The sequence below is a fragment of the Rhynchophorus ferrugineus genome, unplaced genomic scaffold (assembly GCF_030347505.1).
Source record: "Rhynchophorus ferrugineus isolate W39M unplaced genomic scaffold, kcgeb_rfMv2 rfM9, whole genome shotgun sequence".
Taxonomy (NCBI): Eukaryota; Metazoa; Arthropoda; class Insecta; order Coleoptera; family Curculionidae; genus Rhynchophorus; species Rhynchophorus ferrugineus.
The window spans coordinates 41,438,197-41,453,347 of NW_027472588.1; the positions used below are offsets into that span (position 1 = coordinate 41,438,197).

Genomic DNA, 15,151 nt, shown 5'->3' on the forward strand with positions numbered 1-15,151 from the left:
AATAGTTTATAGGTTAAAGTTATAACCTCTTATCACCATTGCTTTCAAGAATTTTGCATACGTCTGACAACCGGATGACTATGACAGGCTGATTCGTTTACGTGTTCGAACTACTCAAACAGCATTGTATCTCTTTTTAACTAGAATAAAATGATAATGAAAATATTGTCTGATTCTTACACGAATTGAGACAGAAAATTCATTAAACATCTTAATAACCTATGTACAAAAAAACTGAATAGACTATATCTCACACGATGACAAACTGGCGTTTATAATATTCCCATCTCCTTGTTCCTCATACAGTAGTATTGCTTTTGTTAATTTTTTAATTTGGTCCAGAAAAGTTTTGATCAGAATATTATCAGTGGGACTAACAGTCATAGTAATGATAAATTGTTTAAGGAATATATGGATACAGCACTCTTGATAAAGCTTTATTTTTAATATGCAACTTTAGGGTACTTATGAATATATTTTTTGTAATAAATAATAAAAATATTAATACCAAGAAGTAATAGAGTAGCCAACAATAGTAAAGATGATATTGATATGTATATTTCAGAAAATGAGTAGATAGGGATGGTTGGGTCATCAGAGATACCTATTTTCAGTCTGACCAAAAAAAAACACAATTTTTACAAAATTATATATTACCTCGGTCAATAATAACCATATTTCTCCTGGTATAATTTCAGATTGCAGTGGAATGAATATCTAATAAATCCAATATATATAAAATTTATTTTGTTATATATTATTATAAAACTAGAATATATATGTAATCATAATAATCAATATCGGTAAATTCTGACACAACCAAAGTAAACAATAAACAATGTAACATCCTGTATCAATATAATTGTTTGTTTTATACAAATTATAACATACACTCAACTAAACCATTGGAACATCAAATAAAATCAACAGCTAAACGGTACGACTTTAAGCTTACGTTAAACATCGAATAAGCTACGCTTCGTTAATACGTACGGGGTATTTTCGATTACATGGTGAACAGATAGGCTATCGCCTGACTAGCTTTGATCTTGACGTCCTCAGGTTCGTCGCGCAACAACCTGATCAACTTATCACAGATGGTATCCAACGAGACCTTGTGCCTGTTTTCGGGGGTCATTTCCGAGTACAGCAATCCGGTCATCAAGGCGGCGTTGCTTTTGACCTCGTTCCAGGGACTCTTCAGGTATGACAGGCTGGTCATCACGAAGAGGGAAAATAAGTCTTGTAAGTCTTTGGCCTGAAATAGAGCAACAATTTAGGGTTAGAAATAACTGTTTAGAGTCTTAATTCGAATGATAAAAGTGTAAATTGGCAGTAGTGGCTAGTTCCGCAGAATCCCAACCGTATTCGGAAAACTTCGGTAGTTTCCGTCTGATTATGCGATGTAGCCATTGACAAGCAATGGAGAGGTTCAGAATCCAACGTAGTACAATAACCACTTTGTATTTGATCCTGGCACTGGTGAGGGTTCTTTTATGTAATATTAAGAATTATTTATAGTGTACTTGTTTTTGTATTGTTCATATTTAAATAACTGCTCATTATTTCAATTTTTAATAAACCTTTAGAATTGGTACTTAATTTTGAAGATTTATATAAAAATATCACTATTCTTTAAGAGCTTTAGAAAAAAATTTAGACTAATATTTCATTTTATTTATTTAAGATTATATAATAAATATCAATATTGTTTTCCTCCGATATATCGATATATTTTTTTAAAATATCGAAAACGATATATCGATATTTTTTTAATATCGAAATAACGATATTTTTTCGGTGGCCAACATCCCTAGTACTTACCTTAGTTTAAATGTAGAAGATTTTATATTAATCATAATAAATAAATAAAAGGACAATATGAAATTATATTTTTATATTATAGCGGACGAAAAATATAAAAACACATTTTAACTTCTGGCTTAACAGAAATATTAGGTTAAATTGGGAATTCAAAATAATTTATATTATATTCTTCAAATACACGTATAATTTTCAATAACTGACAACGTGGGGTGATTCTTTAGAACTAGACTCTGGATACTCAAAATTCGCGATGTTGCCAGATTATAAGATTTGTATTTATATATGGGGAATATAACTATTTAAAACTAAATATATATAATATAATAAATATTAGTACTTACCATAACTTTAATTAGATCCCTAATGAAATCTGCATAGTGCAGATTGGCATCGTCGATGAGATGCTCCTGAATCATTCGGTTTACGTCATTGCTCTCCAAGTAAGGTCCAACTTTTCTTAAAGTATATTTGCAAGCCTAAAATATTAACTTTAAATTGATAATAGAGCATATTTTTGTACACAATATTGTAGAGAGAAATTACATAGAGAGATAATTTAAATAGATTACACTGACCTTAACTACATGAACATCTGGATCGCACAAATGAAGTAAAAGAGTGATTAAGTTTCCGTGTATCTGTTCTTTGAAGGCTTCCAAATTGGACTCGGGCCCAAGAGACGATGTAAGATCGCCTAGTAAATGTATGGAAGCTCTTCGTAATTCCACGTCTTCTTGCGTGAAAAGGAGCTTGATTCTTACAGCCGCGGTGACTTGGAACGAATTGAATTTATACCCCTCCAAAGCATTCAACAGTTTTGATAGTGTCAGCAACGCTTCCAGTATGACATTACTTCCACTTCTGAAACTAGACGACAACAATAATTAAAAAACACAACAACAGTACGATTAAATATAGTCTATTCAAAGTTTTTTATATATGCGTCATCGAAATTTCTGACGTCAACAGTAATTTTGTTTAATTATTTTATTTAGATTATAATTTTTTGTATGTCAAAGCCAAACTGAACTACAACTCAGAGTTGATGCGGCGACATTGCAATGTTCTGACGTCACAAATTTCGATGACGCATATATAAAAAAAATTGAAAAGACTCTACCTTCTTGCAAACTTACCCTACGGTATTATAATCCAAACTGTTCATCAAAACGCCAAGGATCTGATTGCAGTACCTGGATATCAGTTCTTTGTGTAGGTTTTGGGCTGCGTAGCCTATACCTTCCAACCCAATCTTCCTGACTAGACAACTCTGATCCAATTGTACGTCCAATATCATTTCGAGTAGATTCTCTATTAAGACGGTCTGGTCGTTTTGAGTGCCCTGCTTGAGTAAGTACGTGAAGAATGCCACTACCGCCACCTTCTGAGGTTCCAGTTCTGACCTAATAAACGGGCCTAGACACGCGACGATCCAAGGCAACGACTGAGGATTCTCGATACACAAGTTGTTGACTAATATTTCGATGATTTCCAAGAATATCAATTTATTGTCTGTCGTGTCTATGGAAGAATAGGTGAGCAAATTCGTGGCTATGACATTGTACTCGCAGCAAATTAAGAATAACCTGCAAAAAAACCCGGTAAGGAACATAAAATACTAGGTCGTTCATTAACTTCACGAAACCCTATCTATGCGTCAACAATAGTTTTAAAGTTATTCTTTTAAAAGGAAATAAATACGTTAATAATCCGAACGTCAGTTTTTGTTATGATAAATGCGTGGTTTTTGTTCTGTTGAAAGGCTCCATAGCCAACTTGAACTGTGTAGCTGTCGAAAAATTCCATAGCTGGCTCTAATTTTTTTATGGCTTGTTTTTACATACTCGAAGAACCAATTCAAACGCTCCACAAAATTTAATGCAATTTATAATTTTTGATAAAACATACCCATTCTTTCACGTATTTTCATTATATCTCTGTATCTAATTGATTTTTTGTTATCCACAAATCCAGCTGTATTTTAAATAAATATCTCTATTAAATTTACAGGTGTAACTTTTCCCTTTACTTGCACCAGATTCCTCAGTAATAATATCTAGTAATGGTATACCAATAACATTAAATAATACTATCATTCCAGAGAGCAACAACGCTAAATATCTCGGAATGAATCTAGATGCAAAACTTCGCTGGAAGGAACATATAAAGAAGAAAAGAAAGGAACTGGAATTGAAATATAGGAAAATCTATTGGCTAATTGGAAGAGAATCACAAATATCAGTACGTAATAAATTGCTATTATATAAGCAAATGCTGAAACCTATATGGACATAAGGAGTTTAATCATGGGGATGTTCTGCATAAAGTAACATAAACAAAATACAAATTTATCACAACAAAGTTCTGAGAAGTATTATGGGCGCACCCAAATACTACAGGACTGACTACCTACATCAAAACCTTCAGATATCCACAGTCAGTCAATAAATTAAGAGAATTGCAAGGGGGCCTGAGGAAAGACTCCATTCTCATAAAAATATTGAAGTATTACAACTTTTGGATACTACCAGAGCAGGACACAGATTCAAAAGAATCAGACCATCTGATATTGTATAGTGTTGTTTAGTGAGGTGCATTTAATAAAAAATACAGCAGTAACATGTATAAACATTATTTCAACAGAGACTGAGATAGGGCTGATGGGTCCTACTAGTTATATACATAGATTTAAGTTATCATTGCCCAATTAAATAATAGCGATAGCGAGAGTCGGTAGGTTATTCCACTGGTCCACGTTACTTCCGTAGCTCGCACGTCCATTTCAGTTTTTTTTTTCATTTATTACAACAAGAATTCGCGAATGATAAGTGGGATTTGCTTTTTGGTAAGTAATAGAAAATATTGCAGTATTTCACTGAGATTACATAATAATTTTTTTGGGACTTCTTTTTTTTTAGGAGCGCAAAGCATCGGTCCTATTTCAACTATTTTCAGAACATTTTCCAGGAAAACAATTGTCATAAAATAAAGAGATAGATGTTCGTAGGTAGGTTCTAGAATTGGAAGACGGTAAATGTTTTCTGTGAAGTGATTGAACAACCTGGTACATTTATTTTCACTCCGATGTAGTTTTAAATACTGTACACTAGACCTACCTGTATGTCTCCAAAGCAACTTTAGCCGGGCTCAGCTTATAGGCATCCCTGTTCAACACGAATCCGAATTTCTCCTTTTTGTCCGTTCCGAAAGTCAGTGCTGGAGCCGAGCATCCCACGTACGACGCCAGGCCAATCAAGAGCAACGAGAATAGTTCCGAAAATTGTTCCATGCAAATGTCCTTGAGATGAGCGTTCTTCAGTAACTCGTTGAGGGCACACATGGCCTGCAAAGGCGACAAACTGGCGATTCTGATATCCCCGCTTCCTTGTTCCTCGTACAGTGGCGTCGTTTTTATTAATTTTTTTATTTGATCCAGCAAAGTTTGGACCAGAGTATGATCGGTGGATAGTACGGACCAACAGTCGGTTATGCAACTAAAAATACAAATAAAACATATCTGCAGCATTTTTGGTTATAATGTTAATACCTGTTAAAGGGTAAAGGCTGCATCAGTAGTATTCCTCCAACAATACGAGGATGATGTGCCGCTAATTTTACAATACCTCTCAAAGCTGATGTCCTCGTCCGCTGATATTGTATATTATCAACTTGAGTCAACAGCCTCTCCGTTATATGGGTAACGTGATTTTTCAATTCGTTCCCCTTATTTTTCAACGTGATATTCAAAACGATACTGGAGCCGTGCGAACTGGTGGACTCGCAATCCAACAGAGCGTCGATGAGGCCTTCGATGAAATGAATCAGTTGAAACTGGGGTAAGTTCTGGCAAATTATCTCGGCTAAATCGGCCGTAAGGTTGAATACGTGTTTAGGATCGTTGATTTCGATGCTTTTCTGGATGTGCTGTATGCTGTTGCTCAAAATTTTGTCGTGGTCTTTCATGTGACCTTCGTAGCGTGCTGCTATACACAGAATTAGACAAACACAGTCCACGGCGATCTAAAAAATTTATAATTATAATCTATCCAATAAAACAGCATATGTACGTCGTCAATTCAATGTATGATGTCAGCATATCGCAATGTTGCCGAATTAACTTGGGCTTTAGGTTTCTAACGCTTGTCGGTTTGTAATCTCTAACGTTTTAAACAATTTTGTAGCCATTTGACAACAGGATCGACCAACACAAGTTGAATTGAACTAATTCAGTTACGTGTTCCGACGCATCAGACATCATTCTGTCTTTGCCAAGGGTAAAATGAGAAGGAAAATTCCCTACCGAGTTCAAAAATAATTTTACATTTCTACAAAGTGAATTTGACAGTATAATCGGGGTAATCTATGACTTATATTGCCTGTTTTATTGGAATGACTACATAGAGTCTGTTCAAAATAAGAGTGAACTCACGTCATCAAGATGTTTAATGTATTGCCTATCGTAATTTGTAAATTCGTTTTAAAATAATACAATGTTTTCCTTCTCATTTTATTCTAATTAAAAACAGGTACAATGTTGTCTTATATTTTTGAACAAATAAGCCGAATGAGCCTATAAAAGTCGTCTGGTCGTTTCTGAGTGAAAAGCTATTAGATAGTCAGAAACAAATTTTATTATGTCTAGGCCAAAATGAACGAAAACACAAAGTTAATGCGGCGACTTGTAAGGTTTTGACGTCATATGACGGGAGTTCACTGTTTTATTGATAAAGTCCACTCGATAAAACAACCAATGCACGTCAACAAAATTTATAATGCAACGTTGTCGCACCAAATTTAAGTTTTTGTTTATTTTGACACAGAAAGCAAAATACTAATGTAAATAAAATAATGAAGCAAAAATAACGTTACAAAATATAATTTATTTTGACATTATAGTACATGAGTAATGCATATTTATTGAAGGACGTAAACTAGAGTTAATTAAACAGCCATAACAGTTTATAGGTGAGAGTTGTTTTACTATACTTACATTCACACATATGACAACGGTGTCGACCAGTACCAACAGAAAACGAATTTTATAGATTAATTTGGATGGTTTGAACGCATCAGATTTCATTCTGTCTCTTTTTAACTAGAGTACTACTAAGTAGCAAAATGAGACAGACATAGAGACAGAGATATTTTTATAAACTGAATTTGGCAATATGTTCGACGGTGCTGATGACGTGTAGTAGTTGTTTTATTGGAAGGTCTATGTATGATATTTATTTGTTGCACTCGTTATAGTATGTACAAATAAGTTTTGGGGTTTTCTGTAAATGTATTGAGAGAAATTTCTCGTCTCTTCTGACAACTGTTGCTCAGCCAATCGAACAGAACAATATTTTCAAAGCCAAGTTTATTGTAACATTATCTGTTGTTGGTAACATTATCTAGTAATGATTTCGTTAGACTGGAGTAGTCAATCACTCCGAGATGATTCTACCATATGCCTAACATTAGCTTCTTGTCAATGATATTCGATTGGTCACACTATACAGTCAGAAAGCACTTGTGAAATCACTCTTCAGGCTTTAGCGTTTTGACATTCAAAGAATTTTGGTGCAATGATGTCGTCAAATCAATGTCTTTAAACTTCACTGGTCATCCGTGGTTGCATTATTTGTTAATCTTATCATTATTGTCACTTTTTCAAACGTGATGTTTAAAACAAATTTACGAATTTCTCTCCTAGAAACTCAAAGAGCAGACGCAAAAAGGAAACCGTATTCCATCACAATTAGCAAAAAGTATCTGGGATCGTTAACAGTTAGAGCATTTTACTTAATTTAGGCCGTCCAAAACGTGTCCTCGATACCAGTTACTCCATCTTCCAGAAATCCCTCAAAACTTAATCGTACACCTCAGATTTAAACGAAATTCGAGGCACTTACCTTTTTAATGTTGCTGTTGGAGTCGTTACATCGCGGAACTACCTTGGCCAGGAACATCCCGGTCTGGTGGAAGGCGTGCGGGCAGTCGTAGGCGAATTTGATGTTCTCTAGGTACTTTTGCAACACCAACCGCAAGGTCTCGATGGCGGGCAGTCTCTGTTCCGCCTTCCGCTTCGCCAGCCAGGGCTCCAGGAGGGTGAGTAGCTCGTCCAAGGTAGCCGGTGACAGGTTCTGCATGATCAGTTCCTGGATGAACTGATTCAATTCTGAGAAACTCTTCGTGACGCACGGCACCAGTTTCAGGTCGCCGTAATAGCTGTCCGCGCTCTCCGCGTTGATCTTACAGTAGATCGCCGAAGCGTTGTAGACGTTGTCGAAGAAGAGTTTGGTCAACTTGATCCTCTCCTCGGATTCCAGGACGACGGGTAGTTTAATCAGAGCGGTCACCGCTGGTATTATCAGCGGGAACAGTTCGATGTAATCGGGACCGCTGTGCAGGTGCATCTGGCTCGATACGGCTTCGATCACCTGCTCCCTGGAGTTCAACCGAATGTGCAGGGAATTTCGGTTCGGATGCATGGCGTCGGCTATACTGTGTATCGCCCGCAAGCATACCCTCTTTATGGCGAAATCTTTCGCGTTGGATAGCTCCGACAATACGAAGTCCAATATCTCGTTTTCCACCACTCGAAGCAGCGCCTCGCTCGAAGCCTCGTTACATATTTCCGAGTAACTATAGATGATCACGTACCTCAATCGTTCCGCCCCTAATTCCTGTCGCTGGTCCTTCACGAAGGAAAACAGTTTCGAGGTCTTCCTGCTCAATACCTCTTTCCTCACGAGGGACAACTTCTCGAGGACCAGTTGCAGATGCGCCCGGCCGCATATACCGATAGCTTCGGCGCAGGCGTGCAGCTCCGAGTAGTCGGTCAAGCGGACGTTGACCAAGAGATTGTCGATAGTTTGTAGAACTAGCTCTTTAGACGTCAGATAACACAGTATGACGGCGACGAATTTCAATAAGAACCTCTTTTCGGAGAGTTTGGTTTGTAGCTCTTCTTTATCCGTATTCAACATGTTCCTGAAACAAAAATGATGCTGTTCTAACCTTAATACAATTTTCGATCAAAGACATTTAAACTATAGTCAATTTATGACCTCACACGTCTGTTCTGATTAAAAATGTTATAAGAGCTTTTTCGACAATAATCACAAATCGATTATTTAACCATTACTACCCACCATTTATAATATTTATGGAGTATTATTTCATTCCTTTTTACAGATCCACAGAATATTCTAATATAAAAGTAATTCTTTTAAATTCTTCTTTTAAAATAAAAATATTAATTGCATGTTAATAGTATTCAGTATTTTTTTTCCTTTTCTTCTTTAAAGTTACTATGTGAAGGATTATGTACATCTCCGTTTATCGTGTTCTCGTTTATACTACCGTTGGAAAATATAAGCACATATAAAATTAACTACCCCAAGAAATTATCTCCGTCCTTTCCTCTCTCATAATTTTACAGGAAAGGATTCGTACATCTTCGTCTGACATCACGATATAAAAAACAAACAGTCGAACCTATAGTTTCTAGCTAGTTTTTTGACTATCGACTGTTTCGACTGTTTTGAGTCGATAGTTCCCAACGCTATTAAAAAGCGTATTTATATACAATAAACAGTAAATTAAAATAATATTAAGGTGAAACAGTGTTTGATTCGAAAACATGTCAAATTCATACAATTATTTTACTGAATTCTTGTATATCAGAAGCTTGTTAACAGAATTAATTTCGAATTTCGACCAGTGGACTAATCGCCAATTAGTTAAATTTAAATCTCCAAGAATTACAATATCAATTGTAATATAGAACTAAATTTAAATAAATATAGTACCAACTAAATATTAATACTTAATGAACATCACATAGTACTCACCTGGCATTATTATAAAGAGCTAACTGCTCTTTAGCTTTAGCCAACAAAATTTCGTTGAACGCCTCGTTCTTCACCGTCTCGAGCAACAGGTTCACAAAATTGAACAACAGATCCTGCCATTCTACCAGATTCAGGGAGTCGTAGTTCTGTTCCAGATACTTTAATAACTGCGGTAACTTCACATCCCATACAGACTTGTATGTGGGCGAGCTATACGGATTAATATTCCTCAGGAAATTCAATATGTAGGTTCCCCTTAACGACGGAAGGGGATTGGACAGCAATATCATGCACCGGACGAAGGCGGCTTCGCAATTCAACGTCGACTCTTTTTTCGATGCCAAATACGTGAGACACCTCAACAGTATGACTATCGCGTTATCATAAACCGAACTTAAAAAGCAATTCAGCAGTAACTGCCACAAAGTATCTTCAAGTTCCGGTATCGAGGTGGTCAGCATATACAAGGCGTTGTCTGCCGATTTTTGTATATCTTGAAGTTCGTGTTCCTCGATATCCACATTTTTGGTCGGTAATTGTTTGCAACACATCTTCAGTATGAATTCCAAATATTTCTCTGGCCCCTCTGGATTATATTCTGGAATAATATAACTAATTTATAAAATCACCTGTTAATGAATCAATCCACTAAATATAAACTTTCTTTTGAGACACCTTGTATGCCTTTCCACAATCATTCATTCTTGTTGCCGTTCGTCATTGGATCCCTCATGAATAAAGACAAAACAAAAATAATAAGGGTTCGAAACCCAAAAAGAGAAGGAATACAAAAAAAATGGAAACCAAAAACTAGAGGATGCACAACATTATAAATTACTAGGAAGTACAATACCAGGAAACAAAGAAAATGAATAGAAACATTAAATATTCACTTACCTTTATCAAACAATATCCTCTTATGAGCAAGGCCTATTATGATTTTAACCAAAACAGTTTTAATCTTAATATGAGGATCGGCCAAAAGCTCATTAACGTGTTTTAGTATATCCCTATACCTTCTCTGTATAGTTTGCTCAGGACTGTAACATATCAGATGGGTAATGACAATCAAACCCTTGAGCTTCTCTTTCTCATTGTTGTTCTTGAGATGCGCAAGGATTTTGTCAATGGTTATATCGGTAAAATGCAAAGCAAAGCACTCATAACACCTTAAAACCTCTGAATGACTTCTGAGTAATTCTGGTTGAGCATAATCTGGCGAAATACATATCAAATCGGAGAGCTGACTCAATATGTTGGGTAAAAGGGGCTCTAATAACATTCCATTAACACTAGCAGCCTTTCTTATGGCTGAATATAAGCATTTGGTAACTGGATAAATGTTTGTGTTTTTCTTAATGAGGTTCAGTAAATAAGGTATGAGTTTAGGGATTTGTTGCGTCACTTTATCAACAGCCAATGTAGTGAAAAGGGCAGAGAGAGCTTCTAACACAGTTTCAACAACAATAGGTTCACGAGATTGCAACCACGAGGTAAAAAGAACATCATATGCCATACTAAATTCTGTTTTAAATGAGTCTGCCGTTATGGTTGGATCTGGTACTTGATCTAAGTTTGATATATATTCAACTAAACCCTGACAAAAGTTTTGTAAAGCTAGAAAAAAATATTATAAATGTTAATTACAATTTAGTATAAAATTTTCAATTATACCATATGAAAAGGCTTGCTTCAAATGATCATTTTTCAATCCCCCCAACAGAGGTAACATGATATTTAATATGTCTTTAAGATAAGGAATAACACCATAAGCATTGGTATCAGCAAGTGACCCTAAGGTATGTGGTATAGTATAATGTGGAATAACACCAGCCCTTAGATTTTTTAGCAAGGCATCTATGACCTTAAACAAAAATAATAAATGCAGTTATATTACGAGATTAGTTAATCATATATTATTTAATTATTACCTGAAGATAATGTGCTCTTCCTAGGGAAACTAAAATATTAGATGCTGCTAACTGAACCAAAGGTTCATAATTGCCATTCTTGGTCATAACAGATAAACTAAAGTCTATAGTTTTCATTACGGTATCACCATCAATACTTAGAATGTACTCAGTGCATATTTTAGACATGATATTTAAAATACTAGTAATTTGTTCATTACTTAATTTTGGATTATCCATATAAAACTTTGAGCATGACAATAAAATTGTATTAGGATGCTTTTCGGCTAATTTTAATATAGAGCTTGTCGCCGATTCTGATACAGTAACATTTTTATCATATAAAGTTTCTAAAAGTACACCAGTCGCAACTGCAACAAATACAGTACTGTATAGTACAAAGATATTCTATAATAACATTTTTGATAGTACATACTTTGTAACTGGGTTTCAGCTGTGGACTTCATTCTCCCATTTAAAGCACTCATATTCTGTTATTTTAGATCATTCCTTTTGTGTTTCAATATTTAATCTTTAAAACACGACGAAAACAAATAGCTGTCACTATTGATATAACCTCACAATTATATATTATTTGTAATGAAGGGAAGGGTTGCATGAAAAGAATCGATAGTCCCAGAGCATTCGATAGCTGTCAAAGTATTCAAATGTATGTTGAGAGATGTATCAATTACAGTGAAAATATGTACAATAAACGCTTACGAATATTATTTTCTAAGCGCACGTAAACGCATTTCTTCTCGTGTTTAATTTTAAGATAAAAAAGACCATAGAGACAACTGTGAGGTTCTTATGATTATTGAAAATAAATATATAATAAAATTTATACAATCTGCAAAACTAATAGCCAATGATAATCTTCGATAGTTAAAATCAATGAATACGATGCTTTACAGCACTAATTATTTTATGTAACAATAAAAAATAAAGTACATAAATCAAACGCAATAATGATACTAATTGATACATGTACTAAATATTTATACACACTGAAAAATATTAGAATATTATTAATTTACAATAATAAAAAATATATTTTTAATGTCAAGAAGACTTAGGTTAGGTTATCGTATATTTAAATTTTATGTTTAACTTTTATAACATAGCTTTTAGAACTTTGTTTATTTACTTAAATTGCCGCTAATATATATTTTTAAAAAATGACACAGCCTTTAGATACGACTATAAACTGTGGTAAAGGAGTAAGTTATAAATTTTTTAATTTTTGGCCTATTTTAAACTATTTGATCGTTTTTAGGTGCAATTTGTAGATGATAACTTAATCTATGTTAAATCAAATCAAAAAATGGATATATATGATCCAAAAACTCACATTATAATTCCACGACCTAGCGAAGTTATCAAAAAAGGTATAATACCAAATACCGTTGATGTCAAGTCTGATAAAACATCCCTTAATTTATTGTATCAAATTGTTTACCCTGATGATTTAAATCTAAAGGTATGACTTGACTTTATTCGATTTTTTTAATTTGTTAATTATTTTATTATTGTGGAACTAGCCTGCATCAGGAGCTTTAAAACCACGAGGTAGACCGAAGAAAACAAAACCTATTGTTCAGTCTCCTCCATCTTCTCAAAAAACGAAAATTAAAGTTGTCTCCAGGACCAGATCCGGTAGGGCTATAAAATTCCCAAAATATATTGAAAATGTGCGTATAAATAATGTCTTGTTATTATGATTGTTTAGAAAATAATAGCGAATATTTTAGGAATTCAAGAAAATTGAAATCAATGATGAACAAATCACAAATTCAAACGAGGATGTAAAAGTGTCTGATTTTGTTCAGTATACTGATAAAGTTGTAGAAGGTGTTGAGAAAGAACAAGAGGTAACTCATACAGTTTTACAACAAAAGAAACGTAAAATATCTGCTCAGTATCGTTGTCCTAAATGTAAGAAAGCCTACTTGGGAAAAAACAAAATTTTAGAACATTTGAAGAAAAATCCAACACATGGACCATTGCAAGAAGGCGAGGAGAAACATTTTGAGGTGTGGAATTATTTGGTGAATGTGACACAGAAATCCGCTGCTTCAGAAAGGGGAAGAAAGTTTTGCCAGGAGATATCAAATTTACTTCATAATTTATCCTTATTGGCGAATGCTTTATTTAAAAAGTTGGGAAATGTTACAAATCAAGTTCAAATTGACAAAGTGTTAGGGAATGCGATTGGATTAACACCAGGAAACTATTATTTTGACGATAGTAATTTGTACAGAGATGTTACGGTTTTACAATTGATAACTAACAACGATTTTCTGAGTTCCTTGAAATTTAATAACGATGAGGATAAACCAAAGTCAGAGAACAGGACTGAGACCACTTGTAACTGTGGGAAATCGAAAAAAGAGGCTGATCTATTTAAACCAAAAAGTGAGACTGCTGGAGATATCCCAGGTACTGTGACTGAGCAAAAAATATCTCAAAATAGCTCTCTTCAATTAGAAACTTATAACAATGAACAGAATGCTTCTAAAGATAAAGATAATAAAATACCTTTCTTTGATAGTAGTCAACATAATTTTTCAATAGATAAATCCTTCCAGAATAATGATTTGTATAGTGTTAATATTAACAACTCTGAATCCAGTGATTTTACACCAAGAGACTTCGAAATAGGATCCATGTTCCATAGTTTAAATGCCATGAATATATGTGAGGGTTTAGACCAAAAATCCATTTCTAAGTCTCCTAAAATAAAAATTCAGTCAGATATCTTGATCTGTCCAGCGAATTCCAAATTTACCAAAAATTCCTATGACAAAATAACTGAAAGTGATCACAACAAAGACACAGTTAATCCAGACATTTTATCTGAGAACTCGGTTTTGGTTTCTATGCAGAATATACCGCACACAGCAGATGAATTCATGCTACCTGTACCTACTGAATCCAGCAATATTTTGGATAACTCCAGCAGTTCAGATGAGGTAATGAATGTTGATCAGTTCGTGAACGAAAGGTTTAAGAAAATTACTGAACCGGATATAGAAGTATCGAACAATAGTTTAAGTATTGATATAGCTAATTTAGATTTGTTCCAGTTTCATACTAGTTAATTAAAGTGTTTCGATTGTGACTTAGTTCTTAATAAAATATTTGAAGTTTTTTTTTAAATATTATTCCTTATTATTGTACAGACCTTGTAAAATCCTTTCCAGTTTAAAATTTCAGTGTCTGATTTCACTGAATTTATATTTTCCGACTGTCTCTGCACTACACGTTCTGAATAACTGATTGCTCATAACAAAAAAGCAAAAAACAAGTTTATTGCTAATTTTTACCACATTTTTCTGAGGTTGCACTTCTATTGTAACGTACCGCAAACAAAAATGTCAATGTACTAACGAATTCCTAAAAGACTCCAAATAATTCCATCAATATGACTTTACACCTTCTTTTTTCCCAGGCTAACATGACTTTCTATTTAAACTGTAATAAGCGAAATGCAACTGTCATTTAACAAGTTAATATTTTTAAATCATAATATTGTGAGAATAACTCTTTAATGATGTAAATAAATAGAAA

The 15,151-nt window shown here is 34.2% G+C and overlaps 2 protein-coding genes across 3 annotated transcripts; one reads left to right on the forward strand and one right to left on the reverse strand.

Annotated features, from left to right (window-relative positions):
- Window positions 1–635: 635 nt before the first annotated feature.
- Window positions 636–14,829, reverse strand: c11.1 (maestro heat like repeat family protein c11.1). Of its 2 annotated transcripts, XM_076415096.1 has the most exons (13): window positions 14,766–14,829; window positions 12,015–12,110; window positions 11,600–11,949; window positions 11,343–11,532; window positions 10,566–11,285; window positions 9,669–10,266; window positions 7,725–8,805; window positions 5,375–5,847; window positions 4,944–5,321; window positions 2,964–3,413; window positions 2,403–2,694; window positions 2,169–2,303; window positions 636–1,258 (listed from the first exon to the last, which is right to left on the reverse strand). In XM_076415096.1, exons 2-13 carry the CDS (start codon window positions 12,064–12,066, stop codon window positions 1,007–1,009), a joined length of 4,971 nt encoding a protein of 1,656 aa, XP_076271211.1. In that variant the 5' UTR covers window positions 12,067–12,110; window positions 14,766–14,829; the 3' UTR covers window positions 636–1,006. The 2 variants fall into 2 exon arrangements, with proteins under 2 accessions (XP_076271211.1, XP_076271212.1); XM_076415097.1 differs by lacking the exon at window positions 14,766–14,829 and having other exon boundaries at window positions 2,403–2,688; window positions 12,015–12,168.
- Window positions 12,491–14,740, forward strand: LOC143203014 (uncharacterized). The gene is made up of 4 exons (XM_076415098.1): window positions 12,491–12,801; window positions 12,858–13,061; window positions 13,123–13,272; window positions 13,333–14,740. Exons 1-4 carry the CDS (start codon window positions 12,760–12,762, stop codon window positions 14,680–14,682), a joined length of 1,746 nt encoding a protein of 581 aa, XP_076271213.1. The 5' UTR covers window positions 12,491–12,759; the 3' UTR covers window positions 14,683–14,740.
- Window positions 14,830–15,151: the final 322 nt, after the last annotated feature.

Coding starts and splice junctions, on each gene's coding strand:
- c11.1 (XM_076415096.1), bottom strand. CDS start 12,066: ATGAGTGCTTTAAATGGGAGAATGAAGTCCACAGCTGAAACCCAGTTA. Junction 5,848..7,724: donor CCAACAGCAACATTAAAAAG/GTAAGTGCCTCG, acceptor TAAATTTTTTAG/ATCGCCGTGGACTGTGTTTG. Junction 1,259..2,168: donor GGGATCTAATTAAAGTTATG/GTAAGTACTAAT, acceptor GCTCTATTTCAG/GCCAAAGACTTACAAGACTT.
- LOC143203014 (XM_076415098.1), top strand. CDS start 12,760: ATGACACAGCCTTTAGATACGACTATAAACTGTGGTAAAGGA. Junction 12,802..12,857: donor CTATAAACTGTGGTAAAGGA/GTAAGTTATAAA, acceptor GATCGTTTTTAG/GTGCAATTTGTAGATGATAA. Junction 13,273..13,332: donor TCCCAAAATATATTGAAAAT/GTGCGTATAAAT, acceptor CGAATATTTTAG/GAATTCAAGAAAATTGAAAT.